The 15,168-nt window shown below is 35.6% G+C and overlaps 2 protein-coding genes and 1 pseudogene across 2 annotated transcripts; all 3 read left to right on the plus strand.

Annotated features, from left to right (window-relative positions):
• Window positions 1-1,527: 1,527 nt before the first annotated feature.
• LOC129883358 (anthocyanidin 3-O-glucosyltransferase 2-like) lies at window positions 1,528-3,909 on the plus strand. Its single transcript, XM_055958010.1, has 2 exons — window positions 1,528-2,447; window positions 3,250-3,909. Exons 1-2 carry the CDS (start codon window positions 1,546-1,548, stop codon window positions 3,788-3,790), a joined length of 1,443 nt encoding a protein of 480 aa, XP_055813985.1. The 5' UTR covers window positions 1,528-1,545; the 3' UTR covers window positions 3,791-3,909.
• Window positions 3,910-4,306: 397 nt separating this feature from the next.
• Window positions 4,307-8,952, plus strand: LOC129883359 (auxin-induced protein PCNT115-like; annotated as a pseudogene).
• A 708-nt stretch (window positions 8,953-9,660) lies between these two features.
• On the plus strand, window positions 9,661-14,988 carry LOC129883364 (probable aldo-keto reductase 2). Its single transcript, XM_055958015.1, has 5 exons — window positions 9,661-9,972; window positions 10,902-11,099; window positions 12,956-13,128; window positions 13,208-13,310; window positions 14,456-14,988. The coding sequence occupies exons 1-5, from the start codon at window positions 9,745-9,747 to the stop codon at window positions 14,789-14,791; spliced, it is 1,038 nt and encodes a 345-aa protein (XP_055813990.1). The 5' UTR covers window positions 9,661-9,744; the 3' UTR covers window positions 14,792-14,988.
• Window positions 14,989-15,168: the final 180 nt, after the last annotated feature.

The raw sequence follows: 15,168 nt of genomic DNA on the forward strand, positions 1-15,168 counted from the left end.
ACAAGGACCCTCTATGACTCGTTAGGACTAGTCGTCAACATCCTTATGAGCCGTAAGGTGACTCATAATTCCTCTTCATACTTGAGAAAATTCTTCCTCCTCAGTCCCAACACCACGAGTCCATCCCACGATCCGTATAATCTTTTACGAATCGTAGATTGACTCATAGCAACTGGTGCAGTCTACTTTTCTCAACTTTGCGCCAGGTTCTCAAATTTAGTCAAGAATAAAATAACACTGAGTGTTACACGTAGCCCGCTTAAAACTGGATTGAGCTGCTATTTTATAGACCCTGTAGTTAAAAGGGTCAGTCCGTCCTAACCCATTTAACTCGCTAGCCCTTCAGGATTGGGTTGGATTGGGCTAGCCCATTTTGATTGATCTAACTATAAGGTAGCAGATATGTCACTCTTGAAAGTGTAGTTTTATGACATGAAAACCATTGTCATATGAAGTACCATCAGTGTGGCGTTTGTACATACTTTATGGGTAAAGATTACGCTAATTTAGGTTACAATATCAACAGAGCAGGAGAGTTCATATAAATTTCTCATCAATACAAATTGATAGAAAGTCGTAGGTAATTTGACAAAGAAACTTCAAAAAGTACATTCATCTAGAATTTGGACAAGCCCATTGTAAGAAAAGTAACATATTGGAACTTGACAACTTAACTAGCAAGACAACAAGCTAATTTTCAACACATTATTGATTGTTCTCTTTCCAATTTAGAATCAAACGTGAAATTATTGGTCAGATTTTTCTATAACAATGGGGGTAGCCTGATGCACTAAAGCTCCCGCAATGCGCGGGGTCCGGAGAAGGGTCTGACCACAAGGGTCTATTGTACGCAGCCTTACCTTACATTTCTGCCAGAGACTGTTTTCAAGGCTTGATATTTCTCTATTATAATCATAGAAATTATAACATAGTTTTGTTACAGTAGTCAAAAAATGTCAAGCCAAACAATATTGTTAACAAAGAGGTTTGACTATAAATCAAAAAGGTCTACATCATCTTTGGGTCAAAGACTACCTTAATACTACTTGTCTTTCAAGGTGTAAAGAACACATTGTCATTTAGTACACCTGTTATTTGATAAATTTGTGTTGAGTAAGTCTCTTGAAAGTAAAACGTTTTCTATCAATCAAATATTTATTTTTAGAGCTCGAAATCTACCCTCGCCCCTTCAAATTTCATATCAAGTCAAACACAGTCCGACCACGAAATAGGTAATGTACAAATCCTTGCCTCCATTCCTCATTATCATTTGTAAATTGAATTCCTTTACTTTATAACCATTTTATGGTTCATAATGAGTTTCCCCTCACATTCATAACAAACCAATGTCACTATCCAAAGAATTTTCTTACCTGAATACTTGTCAAAATCCAAAATACACGTGTATCCTTTGAAATTTGAAATTTCTATTTCTCAAAAAAATCCCAACTTCCTCACAACTTCTAGTCATGATATATTTATCAATATAAACTCTAAATAATTTGCCCACAAATAAATTAACAAAAATTACCTAACTCTATCAACATGAAAGAATTAATTTTCATTCCTTTAGCAGGATTAGGCCACCTTGTATCAGCCATTGAATTTGCAAAACAAATTCTAAATAGAGATGAAAAATTTTCAATCTCTGTTCTTATAATGAAACTTCCCTTAGACTATGGTGTTCAAAATTTTATTCAATCACTCACTTCTCAACCTCGTTTGACATTCATCGATATCTCCCTAGACGAAAAAACGTCTTCTGGATTGCTCAATAACCACGAGACGTTTCTCTATGATTTCATCGATGGTCACAAATCAATCGTACGTGAATATGTTCACAACATTTGTAAAACAAGTTCGTGTTATGGTTTTATTCTTGACATGTTTTGTACCTCAATGATTGACATAGCCAACGAATTTCATGTCCCGAGTTACATTTACTTTGCTTCAAACACTGCTTTTCTTGGCTTATGTCTTCATTTCGAGACCTTAAGAAATGATCAACATTTAGACATGTCCAAATACATCAACTCTAACGAGGCATTATCTCTCCCAACTTTTAAAAATCTTTGTCCGGCTAAAGTTTTGCCTAAGCATTTGTTAGATTCAAGACTTGCATCAACGTTGTTTTTTGATGGAATTCGTCGATTTAAAGAGACTAAAGGGATTATTATTAATACTTTTTTCGAGCTTGAATCGTTTTCTCTTCAGGCTCTTTCGGATTCTAATAAGATGGTTCCAAAAATTTATCCGGTTGGTCCAGTGGTTAGTTTTGAAAGAAGTGGTCATTTTCGAAATAACCCATCGGAGATTGAAAGTACTATTAAGTGGTTAGATGATCAGCAGGATTCCTCTGTAGTGTTTTTGTGCTTTGGTAGTATGGGAAGTTTTGAAGCAGAACAGATCAATGAAATAGCAACTGCACTGGAGCATTGTGGTCACAGGTACTATTAGTTGTAATTTTTCTACTCCCCGTTTTTAAGATTTTACTTACCCACAGCGGGGCTCGAACTTGCATCCCTACAGTGGTAAACTGTAAACCTAACATTTAACTATTGGCACCACAAAATTCATTATTTCTAAGAGTGTCACGTTTAATATTTATACTTGTAAATATGTATACAAATATACATGTATATACAATTTTTCAACCGAGACCACGGGTGACATGGCACCCCTTCGAATGAACATAAATCCGCACATGTGTAGAATGTACCAAAATATTTTTTAATCTTATAATCTTCAACATGTCATTTGGAAGGTTGAAATTAAAGAGTTGCCAAAAGGAAAAACGAATTGAAATGGAGGACTAACATAGTGAACATACATATAATGCATGTGTACCACTTAAAAGGTGTGGTAAAATGATAAAGGTTGTTTTATTATTAATTAGAGGTGTCAAGTTCTCGCCTTGTGAATGAGTTCTCATAATTTACAACATTTATGATAATGAGGATTCATATAACACTCCAGCTAACTTTATTGATTGGGATTAAGGGTTGTTTTTCGTGATATAGGTTTTTGTATCTTGAAATGGCTTGTCAATAGATCTCTTTTAAGGAATGTTGCACTTATATTGCTTGAGCTTTTGATCAAACATGTCGTACTCGTGTGGATATTCCAAAATTACACTTTGTTTTGAATAATTCAATATGCACCTGGTGGTGGCATTTTAAAAAAGTCCGAGCAACACAGATTTCCATGCCTCAAAACCCTTTTTCTAATTGTGTGTTATTTTTCTAACAGGTTCTTGTGGTCTCTAAGAAAATATCCACCAAAGGGAAAAATAGATATACCAAAAAGTTACAACAACTATGAAGAAGTGTTGCCAAAAGGATTTTTGGAGAGAACAAAAGGATTTGGAAAAATAATAGGATGGGCACCACAAGTAACAATTTTATCTCATCCATCTATAGGAGGATTTGTGTCTCATTGTGGATGGAATTCAATACTAGAAAGTTTACATTTTGGTGTTCCAATTGCAACTTGGCCACTCTATGCTGAACAACAAATGAATGCATTTTTGTTGGTGAAAGAATTAGGACTTGGTGAGGAGATAAAAATGGACTATGTTGTTGATTTTGAGGGGAAAAATAATCAAGTTGATATAGTGAGTGCTCAAGAAATTGAAAGTGGTTTATTAAGGTTGATGGTGAAAAGTGAAGAGAATGAAGTGAGGAAAAAAGTGAAGGAAATGAAGGAGAAGAGTAGAGTAGCTATGGAGGATGGTGGATCATCTTATAACTCACTTGGACTTCTAATTAAGGATGTAATCACTAATATTTAATTTCTTATAATATGAAGAAGAAGAAAAAAAGAAAAGAAATGGTGTTTTAGGAGATATGTAGTATTATGGTTATTCTTAATATTTGTATACTTTTAATATTTCATCATTTTTTTTTATTTTGTATTTCTTTCAAATTATTTTCTTGAGTTGAAGTCTAGTGGAAATAATTTTCTTACCTCACAAAGAAGGTAGAGGTAAAATTTGCGTACAATCTCACCCTCCTCAGACTTCACTTATGAGACTATACTTAATATGTTATTGTTATAGTCGATTCAAATAGACTAAAAGGCACTAGGTATTTATATTTAACTAAATTATTAACTTTAAGAATCAACAAATTAAAGTGAATATACACATATTAAAATCGCATATAAATAACATGTATTTTAATACTCCTACCAAATTTAAATTTTTTGGTTCGAGGATTATTTTAATTTTTTTTTTTATTTTATAAAATCCCCCTCCCCCCCCTTCCCCCCCCCCCAAAAAAAAAAAAAAAAAACTCTCTCTCAAATGTACTCCTTTTTCAATTTTAATTCCAAATATTCTTTTTTCATCTAACTCTGACCAAATAGTCCAAACACCTACGAGTCAAACTTTGCTCACTGTTCAGTCGGAGATTTGCCGAACTAAATGGCAACGCCGGCGAGTGAGGTTCCGAGGGTCAAGTTAGGCTCACAAGGTCTAGAAGTTTCTAGAATCGGGCTGGGCTGTAGGGGCATGTCTCCCAATCACGGCCCGCCCAAGCCCGAACCCGAAATGATCAAGCTTATTCAACACGCCATTGATCGAGGCGTCACCTTCCTCGACACCTCCGATCAATATGGACCCCATATCAATGAACTTCTCATCGGCAAGGTAAAATAAAATGTAACAATTACTTCTTTAATATGTTGTACCTCCTTCTTTAATGTATTGTACCTTGCTGCTTTTTTAGTTATAGAAGTTTCTCTGTTTCAGTATATGCTAATTTGACCAATTTCTACTTACAAAATAATTACTCCCTCTATCCCAATTTATTGTGAAGGGTCAAGAATTAATTTTAACTGTGAATTGGGGTATAAATTCTTCGAAACAAAAATTTACATATATGAAAACGACTGCAAGTTAATATAGCTAATGATTCAATATTTAAGCAAGAACTATTTGACTCCGCAATATTAAAAGGAATACATTATTTTTCTTTTGCAATGTTGCAAGATTTAGTTCTGTCTTTGATAATGTTCCTTTATCTAAGTTTAATTAAAAATTCAGGTCAAGTGTCACTATGTAAATTGATTAATCTGACTAAAGTGAACTACGGGAGGAGAATTTTAGTAGCTTAGTTGGTTGACTACGTGAACTTTCACTTTGTTGCTAAGGGAGTAAATGGATTTTTTGAATCTTTCTTTTGTATTATTTTCAATAGTTATCAAATTAAATTGGTGAGGAAATGGATCTTTTTTTTTTTCTAGATATTAACAACATTTTCTAGAATTTGAAGTCCAATAACCATTTTATCCAATTTAAATTTCTAATTAGTTTGCATATTATCAAATTACTTAAATGAAGTTTCCAATAGCATATACACTAATAGAGGTAGTTAAATATGTGCATTCTAAATCTTATTCATTTAGGCAATCAAAGGAATGAGAGAAAAAGTACAAATCGCTTCCAAATTTGGCATAAGTTTCAAAGAAGGGAAAATGGACATTTGTGGTGAACCGGAGTATGTAAGAGCTTGTTGTGAAGCTAGCTTTAAGCGACTAGAAATCGGCTGCATCGATCTTTATTATGTTCATCGAATTGATACCCAAGTGCCTATTGAAATCACGGTTTGACATCTTACTTCCAGTTTTTTTTTTCCATTTATTATATTTGAGGATATCTAGCAAATTTTGTTGTAGTACTGTTTTGTGACTATCTGTTGTTTTTGTTACTATCTGTTATTTCTTGTACTTACATTACTTTTTTTTCTGGACTGCTTTGGACTATTTTTCCTTTGAGTCGAGAATCTATCAGAAACAACCTCTCTATCTTTGAGGTACGGGTAAGGTCTGCTTACACTTTACCCTTTCCAGACCCACTTGTGGGATTACACTAGGTATATTGTTGTTGTTGTTGATTTCTGGCAAATAGTTGGATTGTGTGGTTTGTGTAAAGAGACAACAGCAACCAGTTAATCACTTGGATAGGAGCAGATTTCACTTGGATATAACTTGGCTAGAAACTGCAAAAATCTTCTATTCCTTTAAGAAAAGAAGTGATTGAATCAACTGTGGGGGAAATGGTCCCGAGCTATTTTACTTGCATGCACTTTTTATATTGCCGAACTGACATATTCATGAAGATCTTCTGAATGCGCTATATTTCTTGGACTCTTCAAAAGTGTCATCGAAGACGGATGCAAGTTGGATCCTCCAAAAGCAGTATTTTGGGTGCTCTATTTCATCTCTAGGATGTGTTGTTTGCATTGCCAATCCATAAGATAAAGTCAGAGACGGACTTATGTTCTACTGACAGTACAGAAAAAGTGGTGTACAAAAAGGTTGAGTTGAATCTTATGTTATGTGAGAAATGTTATGTGTTCTTCTCAAATTCTCAGAGGATAGGCCAATGCCTTGAAATTTTTGTGATAATAAAGTTTACTTAGTGAAATAAACACTCATCTATGCTTACTATAATTTCGTAGTTACTCCAAATATGTGCCCGTTTGGATGGGCTTAAAAAAAGTAACTTTTATGTATGAAGTGCTTTTAGAACTTTGAAGTGCTGAAAGTTATTTTTATAAATAAGCAGTTGAGTGTTTGGATAAAAGTGCTTATGTTGAAAATAAGTGTTTGAATATTAGGGTTAAAAGAATAAAAAGGGTAGTTTGGGAATTTAGTTAAAATATAAGGGATATAAAAGTAATTTCCATGGTCAAACAAAATAGCTTTAAGCACTTAGAAAAAAAAAGTTAGAAATCCTAATTTTTCATTTTTGACTGACTTTAAGAACTTTATGGTTTAAAAAGTTAGCATTAGGCAAACACGTTCAAAAAGCTAAAAAGGGGTTTTAAGATGGTTTTGACCAACTTAAAGCCCATCCAAACGGGCTCTATGAAATAATTTCTCTTTATGTGACACTAACCCACTCTACACTGTGTCACCGGCAAAATGCTTTATGATGAAATCACAAACAAAGGTTTGCTAAGACCTGTAAATATGGAAATCACTGTGGAGATGAGGATTCTAAAAGTGGTTGAATCTTTTCGTATAGCACATGCAGTGTGAGATATTTGATAATTGATGTTTTAAGGAGAAGAAGCTGCATCATTGTTAGCTACTACTATCCTTTTTGAAAGCATCAGTGAGACAAAATTAGTTATCTTCTATTACAAACAATTGATGTAAAAGAGATAAAAGGACCAGTGGATAAAAGAGTATCAATAAAGATGATACTCCTATCAAATAGAAGAATCAACATTTCGACAATAGAGTATCTCGAGGCTTTTTGTAACAATATAGTCGGGCATTTTGTTTATTGTGCTTATTATTATTATTTTTTTGTCATGATATTGTGTGGCATAGTGTGTAGATGGGAGAACTGAAGAAACTGGTTGAAGAGGGTAAAATCAAATATATAGGTTTATCCGAGGTTTGTGCAGCAACAATCAGAAGGGCACACGCGGTGCATCCAATAACAGCTGTTCAGATGGAGTGGTCTTTGTGGACCAGCGATCTAGAGGAAGAAATAGTTCCTACTTGCAGGTAATGTGTCTCTTAGAGTTCATTCTTTCAGATAATATGAAGGTTCTTCTGAGTAAATGCCTTTTCCAGAGAATTAGGAATTGGAATTGTTCCGTATAGTCCTCTCGGATGAGGATTCTTCTCAGCAGGTCCAGAGTTGATTGAGAGTTTGGCTGAGGGCGACTTCCACAAGGTTGGTCTAGTTAATTGCACTGTCTTTGATCTTGAGTAATTTTCATTTGCATTTAGCCATTTACCTTAGCTGCATATCATATGCATCATTTTCCTTTTAAACCGAAATTCTGTAACATGTGTCATTGGCTTTTTGGGAAACTCTCCAAGCCGCTCCTTGGGAGAGCTCAACGTTAGCATCAATTTTGTGACTTTCCTCGCATTAAAGTTTATGAATGACTTTCCTACTCTTAATCAACTCCTTGCTGATTAACTGAGCTCGACCAATCTACCAGTACTGATCTTGATGAGATTTCTTCAGTAATATTGATGAATTAAGGTTCTGCAACACATGCTCCCTCCATTCAAAATTGAATAAGGCGATCTGAATACAAGGTCAATGAGTCCTGACTAAAAGTTCAAATTTGGACATTGAAAAATAACTCTTTTATATAAATTGACATGCTTAGAGAGTACAAAAAAGTATTCCTATCCCACTGATTGAAGAAATCACCTAGTGTTTGATTTGAACTTGAACCTCATGGTTCTCAATCCAGTATGCCAACTTATCCTTGTCGCTCAAAATCTATTCTGATACAGCATTTTTATAATTAACGAATAAAACAATACATACGATCAATGTGGCTGATGTGTGTTGCTTTTATCATTTGTTTTTTTCAAGAATATACCAAGATTCAGGCCGGAAAATTTTGAGCACAACAAGTAAATATTCGAGCAAGTCAAGGAAATAGCATCAAGAAAAGGATGCACCACATCACAATTTGCATTGGCTCGGGTTCTTCACAAAGGAGATGACATATGCCCCATACCCGGTACCACCAAGATTGACAACCTCAACGTAAATATCGAAGCCATAGCTGTAAAGCTGACAACTGATGAAATGATACACTTAGAGTCCTGTGCTGCTGAAGATATGGTGAAAGGCATGCATTCATGTGGGCGGCTTGGATAAATTCGGAGACTCCACCATTGTCTCCTGGATAGATGAATAACGGATACCATCTTGTCTTGCTTTGAAAGAAGCCCCGTTAAAGGCCAAGTCTAATTTGAAGTAAAGGCTGAACCCGGGCTAATGGCAATTCAACTGTTCTTTCTAGCAGGTGCAATAGCACACTAGGATTTCCAAATCAAAAATGTTCTGGACATATGTATACACAGAGTGTGCACACAATGTAGTTTGCTAGTAGTCTGAAGTTCTTTTGCTAGTGCATACCTTTATATCCAAGTCTACCTTGTATTTGTAATGAAAATTATTTGTTATCTCCGGCGCATATCTTTGATACTTCAAGAGAGATCCCTTCCACACGAGCCTCCTCAATTACTATGGCCAACTTTCATCTTTGTTCGGCTCAGTAGGTCTCATAATTGAACATGGTTATACCTCTACACTCACAAGCATATAATTGAAGAGGGTTCAACATCTATTATTTATATGTCCCATTTCTACCGATCCATGGATAAGCAGTGGCGGAGTCATGATTGTCAATAAGAGGTTTAAAATTTGAAGAAGTAGACATATGAACTAATTGAAGATGGTTCAACATCTACTATTTATATATAAAAAATTATTTCAATCATATATAAATAATATAATTTTTCGTCGAAGAGAATTCGAATTAACTAAGTTCAAGTCGGAAACATAGCGGGGTAGGATAATAGCTGAGCCACCTAACCTCCACATAAAACTTTGATTAATAGCTTTTCTAACTCTCTTTAAAAGAGACCATGTGGCTCCGCCCCTGTGGATAAGCAGTCTTGTGTCATAGAGCCAAGATTATCACCTCATCATAAAATAAACATGATGAGGGCAAAAATGCAAGGATAATTATTATGGCTAAAAATTCTCAAATTAGGCTACAGTGTATGCTTTATTAATTGGAGAAAAAAAAACAGAAAACACATAAACAGAACTTCAGGAACCTAACTGTAACTTCCCTGAAACTTTGTGAACTTGTAATGCAATTTAATTTCCCGTCAAACTTTTCTCTAGTTATATACATCACAGAAGTTGTAAGAGTTCAGTATTTCAGAAAATTCAGACCGCCGGAGAAAATGGAAGAAACGACGCCGTTAAATGTACCGAAGATAAAGCTAGGCTCACAAGGTCTAGAAGTTTCCAGGATCGGGCTGGGCTGTATGAGTATGTCCGGCAATTACGGCCCGCCCAAGCCCGAGCCCGAAATGATCAAGCTTCTTCATCACGCCATTGATACTGGAGTGGCCTTTCTCGATACTTCCGATGTCTATGGACCTCTCATTAATGAAATCCTCATTGGCAAGGTGAAGATTTTTTTGGTTTTTTTGTTAAGAGTAATTGCAATTGCTGCGTGAATTAGTTGTATTTCCTGCTTAATTTGTTGTACCTGTCTGATCTTGTGGTGTTTTATTTGTTCACTGAGCAAAGATGGAAGTTTATGATCAATTCTATGAGTTTTCAGTTTAATTGGGGTAAAAGTAGATATCTTTAGTTTTTTTAAAGTTCGAATGCAATCTGTTTAATGATCCTCTCGAAAAAGTATGGTCTAGTGTTCCATGAAGTGAATTGAGAACTATAGAGTTTCAGGTTCAAATTATAGTGGAGGCAAAAATTAGGTGATTTCTTCCTATTTGTCCAAGTGTTGGTAGACGGAGTTGTGGGTACCTAGGTTGCCGGTACTCCTTGGAATAGTTGAGCTACATGCAAGCTAGTCGGGACACTGCTGTTGTTTAAAGAAAGTATGGAACTTTTGTATCTAAATAATGAGGAGTATTTTTCCTTTCTAGATTTCCGTTTTAGATTTGAGTTCAAGATTAGCAGTTTTAGATATTTTTGGCTTTAGAGTCTGTAAAATATATTATTTTCTGCAATCTTGTATGTGTTAGAAATTAGGCATCATATACAAGCTATTAATAACATATAGGTTGCTCTTCCTGCACTTGCTTGTTGAAAGTAGTCATTTTTTCAATGTTATCATATGGGTTAGAACTGCTTATGCATAATTGAATTCAAGCTGTACTTTTTCACCATCTGATACCATGGAGGCTAAACACTCTATAAAGTAGAGCATCATACCCGGTTCTTCTCTGTACTTGATTTACATAAAACTTGGAGTATCTCAAACTAATAAATCCTCCAGATACTGTATCCTCATAAATCTATGCTTTTCATTTTCTACCTGAGTCTTATAGGTATGCAATATGTTCATGTTAAACTACCTGATTTTATGTAGGCTATTAAAGGAATAAGAGAGGAAGTACAAATAGCTACCAAGTTTGGTATACGTTTTGAAGATGGAAATAGGGGTATTTGTGGTGAACCTGCATATGTAAGGGCTTGTTGTGAGGCCAGCTTGAAGAGACTGGATATCGACTGCATTGATCTGTATTATGTTCATCGCATCGATACTCAGTTGCCAATTGAAGTCACGGTTCGACATCTTTGCTCTGAAATTTTATTTTTGTAGTGTACTTCATTACTTTTAAGTTTTAAGTAGTCGTGTTGTATGATTTGTGTGTCTAATTAGGTAAATCCTATTTCATTGATCGTAGCCTATAGAGTTAATTTTTCCCAAGTTTGTCATCCAAAGTACTACTCATACTTGGTTGGGAAAAAGGATGAATTTACCCCCGAATTATTGAAAATGGTACACAGATGCCCTCCGTCATACTTTTGGAACATTGGTGTCCCTTCTGTCCAAAAACTAGAGCATATATGCCCTACACTCTAACGAAAGACCCATGTGGGACACGTGTCATCATCCTATGGAAGGACCCGTTCCAATTTTAAAAAAACCCATACCCAAACAAAAGAACCCATTACCCACCCAACTAGACCCAAATAAAAACCTAATGGACCGACCCAAAAATCCCCATTAACTCTCACAACTCACTCGTTAATCTCACACAAACATTTTTTTGGTAAATTAAAAGGGAGTAATTGTGAAGCAATGACGGAAGAAACAACATAATTTGAATTGGCTACGGAATCATCAGACACCAGAACAGCTACATTCAACTTAAACTTCGCACCTTCCAAACTCAACTCAATCCCATCCAATTTTTCCACAAACCCTCTCCTCCATTCTAGAAACTTCTTATCAGCTCTCTCCACATCATCCTCAATTTCATCATTCACCTTCGAGAGAAACCCTAAGTCGTGAACAAAAAGGCGATCAGGAACAGTGATGGAAAATGAAGATTTTATGTAATCGATCTGTGATCGCTTGAACTTCCACTCGTCGATCGGATTGACGAACTTGTCAGCACGGTAGACTGTTAAGAGAAGCTTAATTCGTGGAACTAGAGAGAGTTCGCTTTCGAGTTCTAGGGATTCGATTGGCCGGAGAGAGTTTAACGGTCGAATACTCATCGTCTTCGGTCAGCTTAGTTCAGACTTGAATGACAGAAGAAGCAATATAATTTGAATTGGCTACGGAATTCAAGTTTACATGGAACAAGTCTAAAGCCTTGCTGCAATGTTGGTCAATGCTCTTCCAAATAAATAAAGAATTAAACATAGAGTCAATTAGTCTTTTCTAGATTTGTGAATACTTTGTTAGATGAACGAGTGAGTTGTGAGAGGAAATGGGGATTTTTGGGTCGGTCCATTAGGTTTTTATTTGGGTCTAGTTGGGTGAGTAATGGGTTCTTTTGTTTGGGTGTTTTTTTTTTTAAATTGAAACGGGTTCTTCCATAGGATGATGACACGTGTCCCACATGGGTCTTCCGTTAGAGTGAAGGGCATATATGCTCTAGTTTTTGGACGGAAGTGACATCAATGTCCCAAAACTATGATGGAGGACATTTGCGTACCATTTTCAATAGTTCGGGGGTAAATTCGTCCTTTTTCCCTACTTGGTTTGATTGGTGTATCAGTTAATGTTTTATGTGACACACCTTGTTAAGTCTATGCTACTCTTTCATTTTTGCTTCTCTTTGTTTTACGATTTTTTGGATGTGTCATTTTATGAACTCCTTCAGTTTATGATAAACACCTTCATAACAAGTTATTTCTGAAATACTTATATTGGAAATGAATTTCAAGACAACAGGTTGTCCCAACATTTGTGAAGTTCCTTACCTAGTTAATTAAGTTACGCGGTTTCATAAGATAGTTTCTTGCAATTAGGTTAGTGTCTTGTCATTCAGATCCTGTGATTTATTATCTGAAGATAGTTACAATATTATCTGTGTGACACTCAACTGCGGAATCTGCACTATCATTACTATACTATACCAAATTGTACTATTTATGTTCTCATACTGTTGGTGTACTTTTTCTAAGATGGGAGAACTGAAGAAACTCGTTGAAGAGGGTAAAATCAAATATATAGGTCTATCAGAGGCTTGTGCATCAACAATCAGAAGGGCCCATGCTGTTCATCCAATAACAGCTGTTCAGATGGAATGGTCTTTGTGGACTAGAGATCTGGAGGAAGAAGTAGTTCCTACTTGCAGGTGACACATCTCTTAGGTCAACCCCCTTGCATCGAATTACTAGCAAATGAGTGTTCGTTCTGATACTTGTCATTTTCAGAGAACTTGGCATAGGGATTGTCCCCTATAGTCCTCTCGGACGAGGATTCTTCTCAGCAGGGGCAAAGTTGATTGAAAGCTTGCCTGATGGTGACTTTCGCAAGGTCAGACCACATAAATCAAAACCGTTGTCTGCTTTTGTTTTTTCTGTTTTTTAGACATGTAAGCTACACATTTGCAGCGAGCATCAAACTGATGTTTTTAGTTGCATTTGAATTTAGTATCTTGTTATCTTTTTGTGCATTGATGTTTTACAAAGATTCTCAAAATGCTCTGTAAGGTAAAGCCTTTGCCAAATCATGCTCATAAAATGCCTTTTCCTCAGATCCCCTTTCAGCTATGGTGATAGATGATCATGCCCTGCGCTGGATACATAAAATGCAGAATAATAGGAAAATTTTCAAGTGCATTTTCTATTGACAGCTTCTCTAGGAATAGCTTAATGAATTACTATTGGTATATGGACATGCTGATGTCTTTAAATCAAACTTCCCAACACTAACTAAGCATGGAGTGATCTGGTTTTACCAAGCATGCAGTAATTTGACCAACTGCTAAGATGGATATGCGATAATATAATATTAAATAAAATTAAAAATGATCCATATTAGCTAGAAGTGCATTGAGGATGAAATGAGAGGAGTGCGCTTGAGACTGGTTTGTAGGTGTGATACTATGGCAAGTGGAGGTGTTGAAAAGGAGACGAGGTGAAATCTCGAAATGCTTACAAATTTCTTAGGAGAAATGCATACTTAGCAAACAAGTATGGCACATTGGAAGAAAATGAACCATATAGGTGATATCTAGCAGTGGAGAATAGGATTTAGTCTTTTTTCAGAACTTCTAATATTGTTATTATTATTGTTAATATTATTTGTATATATTTAGCATATTTTTTGCTTTTGTTTTTATCTGGTATGATAATGACGTGAGTTGAACTTAAGCGGAGAAGTCAAAGATTTCATAAAGTCGATTCCAACTTATTTGCGATTGAGGCATAGTTATAGCTGCAGTCTTTATTCCAGATTCAGGAATAGTTCTCCTTTAACTTCCAACTCGCCCTTGTGTTGAACATTTCTTGAGATGCATCTGGTGACTGATTTAACGCACAATCTATCAAGATAAACATTTTGGCACAACCACCCATTTTTTCTCCGTGAAATATATAGCCTAGTTTAATGGTTGCATGAATGAATCTTTCTATTTCAACTGCAACAGTAATTTATTATTTTGCTGGTTTGCTTTGTAGAGTTTCCCTAGGTTCAAGCCGGAGAACTTTGAGCATAACAAGCAAGTATTTGAGAAAATCAATCTAATGGCTGCAAGGAAAGGATGCACCCCTTCACAATTAGCATTGGCTTGGGTTCTTCACCAAGGAGATGATGTATGCCCTATACCAGGCACTACGAAGATTGAAAACTTCAACGAAAACGTAGGAGCCTTATCCGTAAAATTGTCATCAGAAGACATGAAAGAACTCGAATCGTATACCTCTGGTGATGTTGTCAAAGGTGAGAGACATGTATACATGTCATCAACTTGGATAAATTCAGAGACTCCGCCATTGTCCTCCCTAGAAAGCTGAATAGGGGTTTGACAAGTGATATCTATTTGGCTTCTTATGATGCTCAAACTCTTCTGAAGATCTTGTTGCATCCGGATTCTCCAAAAATGCACTATGAAAATACAATATACACTTTGCAACATTTTTGAAGAATCCAAACAACATAGATGACTTTTGTATATGTACTCATACTTATTAATGAAGCGAGACGTATGTTATGGATTGCTCCTAAATTATTTGGTACTAAGCTATCAAAACTCTTGAATCTACCTTTAAATCAGCTTTCATAAAGGAATACTCATGTTTGAATTCACCTTAGAATTCTATTGATTGATGATAGGGAGGTATACTTGTATTCAACCAGCTTTCAATTGTATCTTTAATTGAATTTTGCAGGT

Source organism: Solanum dulcamara, chromosome 3 (assembly GCF_947179165.1).
Source record: "Solanum dulcamara chromosome 3, daSolDulc1.2, whole genome shotgun sequence".
NCBI lineage: Eukaryota > Viridiplantae > Streptophyta > Magnoliopsida > Solanales > Solanaceae > Solanum > Solanum dulcamara.

Excerpts from the sequence above, each read along its gene's own strand:
- LOC129883358 (XM_055958010.1), top strand. The coding sequence starts at position 1,546 with ATGAAAGAATTAATTTTCATTCCTTTAGCAGGATTAGGCCACCTTGTA. Across the intron at positions 2,448-3,249 it reads CTGGAGCATTGTGGTCACAG|GTTCTTGTGGTCTCTAAGAA; the intron begins GTACTATTAGTT and ends TTTTTCTAACAG.
- LOC129883364 (XM_055958015.1), top strand. The coding sequence starts at position 9,745 with ATGGAAGAAACGACGCCGTTAAATGTACCGAAGATAAAGCTAGGCTCA. Across the intron at positions 11,100-12,955 it reads AGTTGCCAATTGAAGTCACG|ATGGGAGAACTGAAGAAACT; the intron begins GTTCGACATCTT and ends ACTTTTTCTAAG. Across the intron at positions 13,129-13,207 it reads GAAGTAGTTCCTACTTGCAG|AGAACTTGGCATAGGGATTG; the intron begins GTGACACATCTC and ends TGTCATTTTCAG.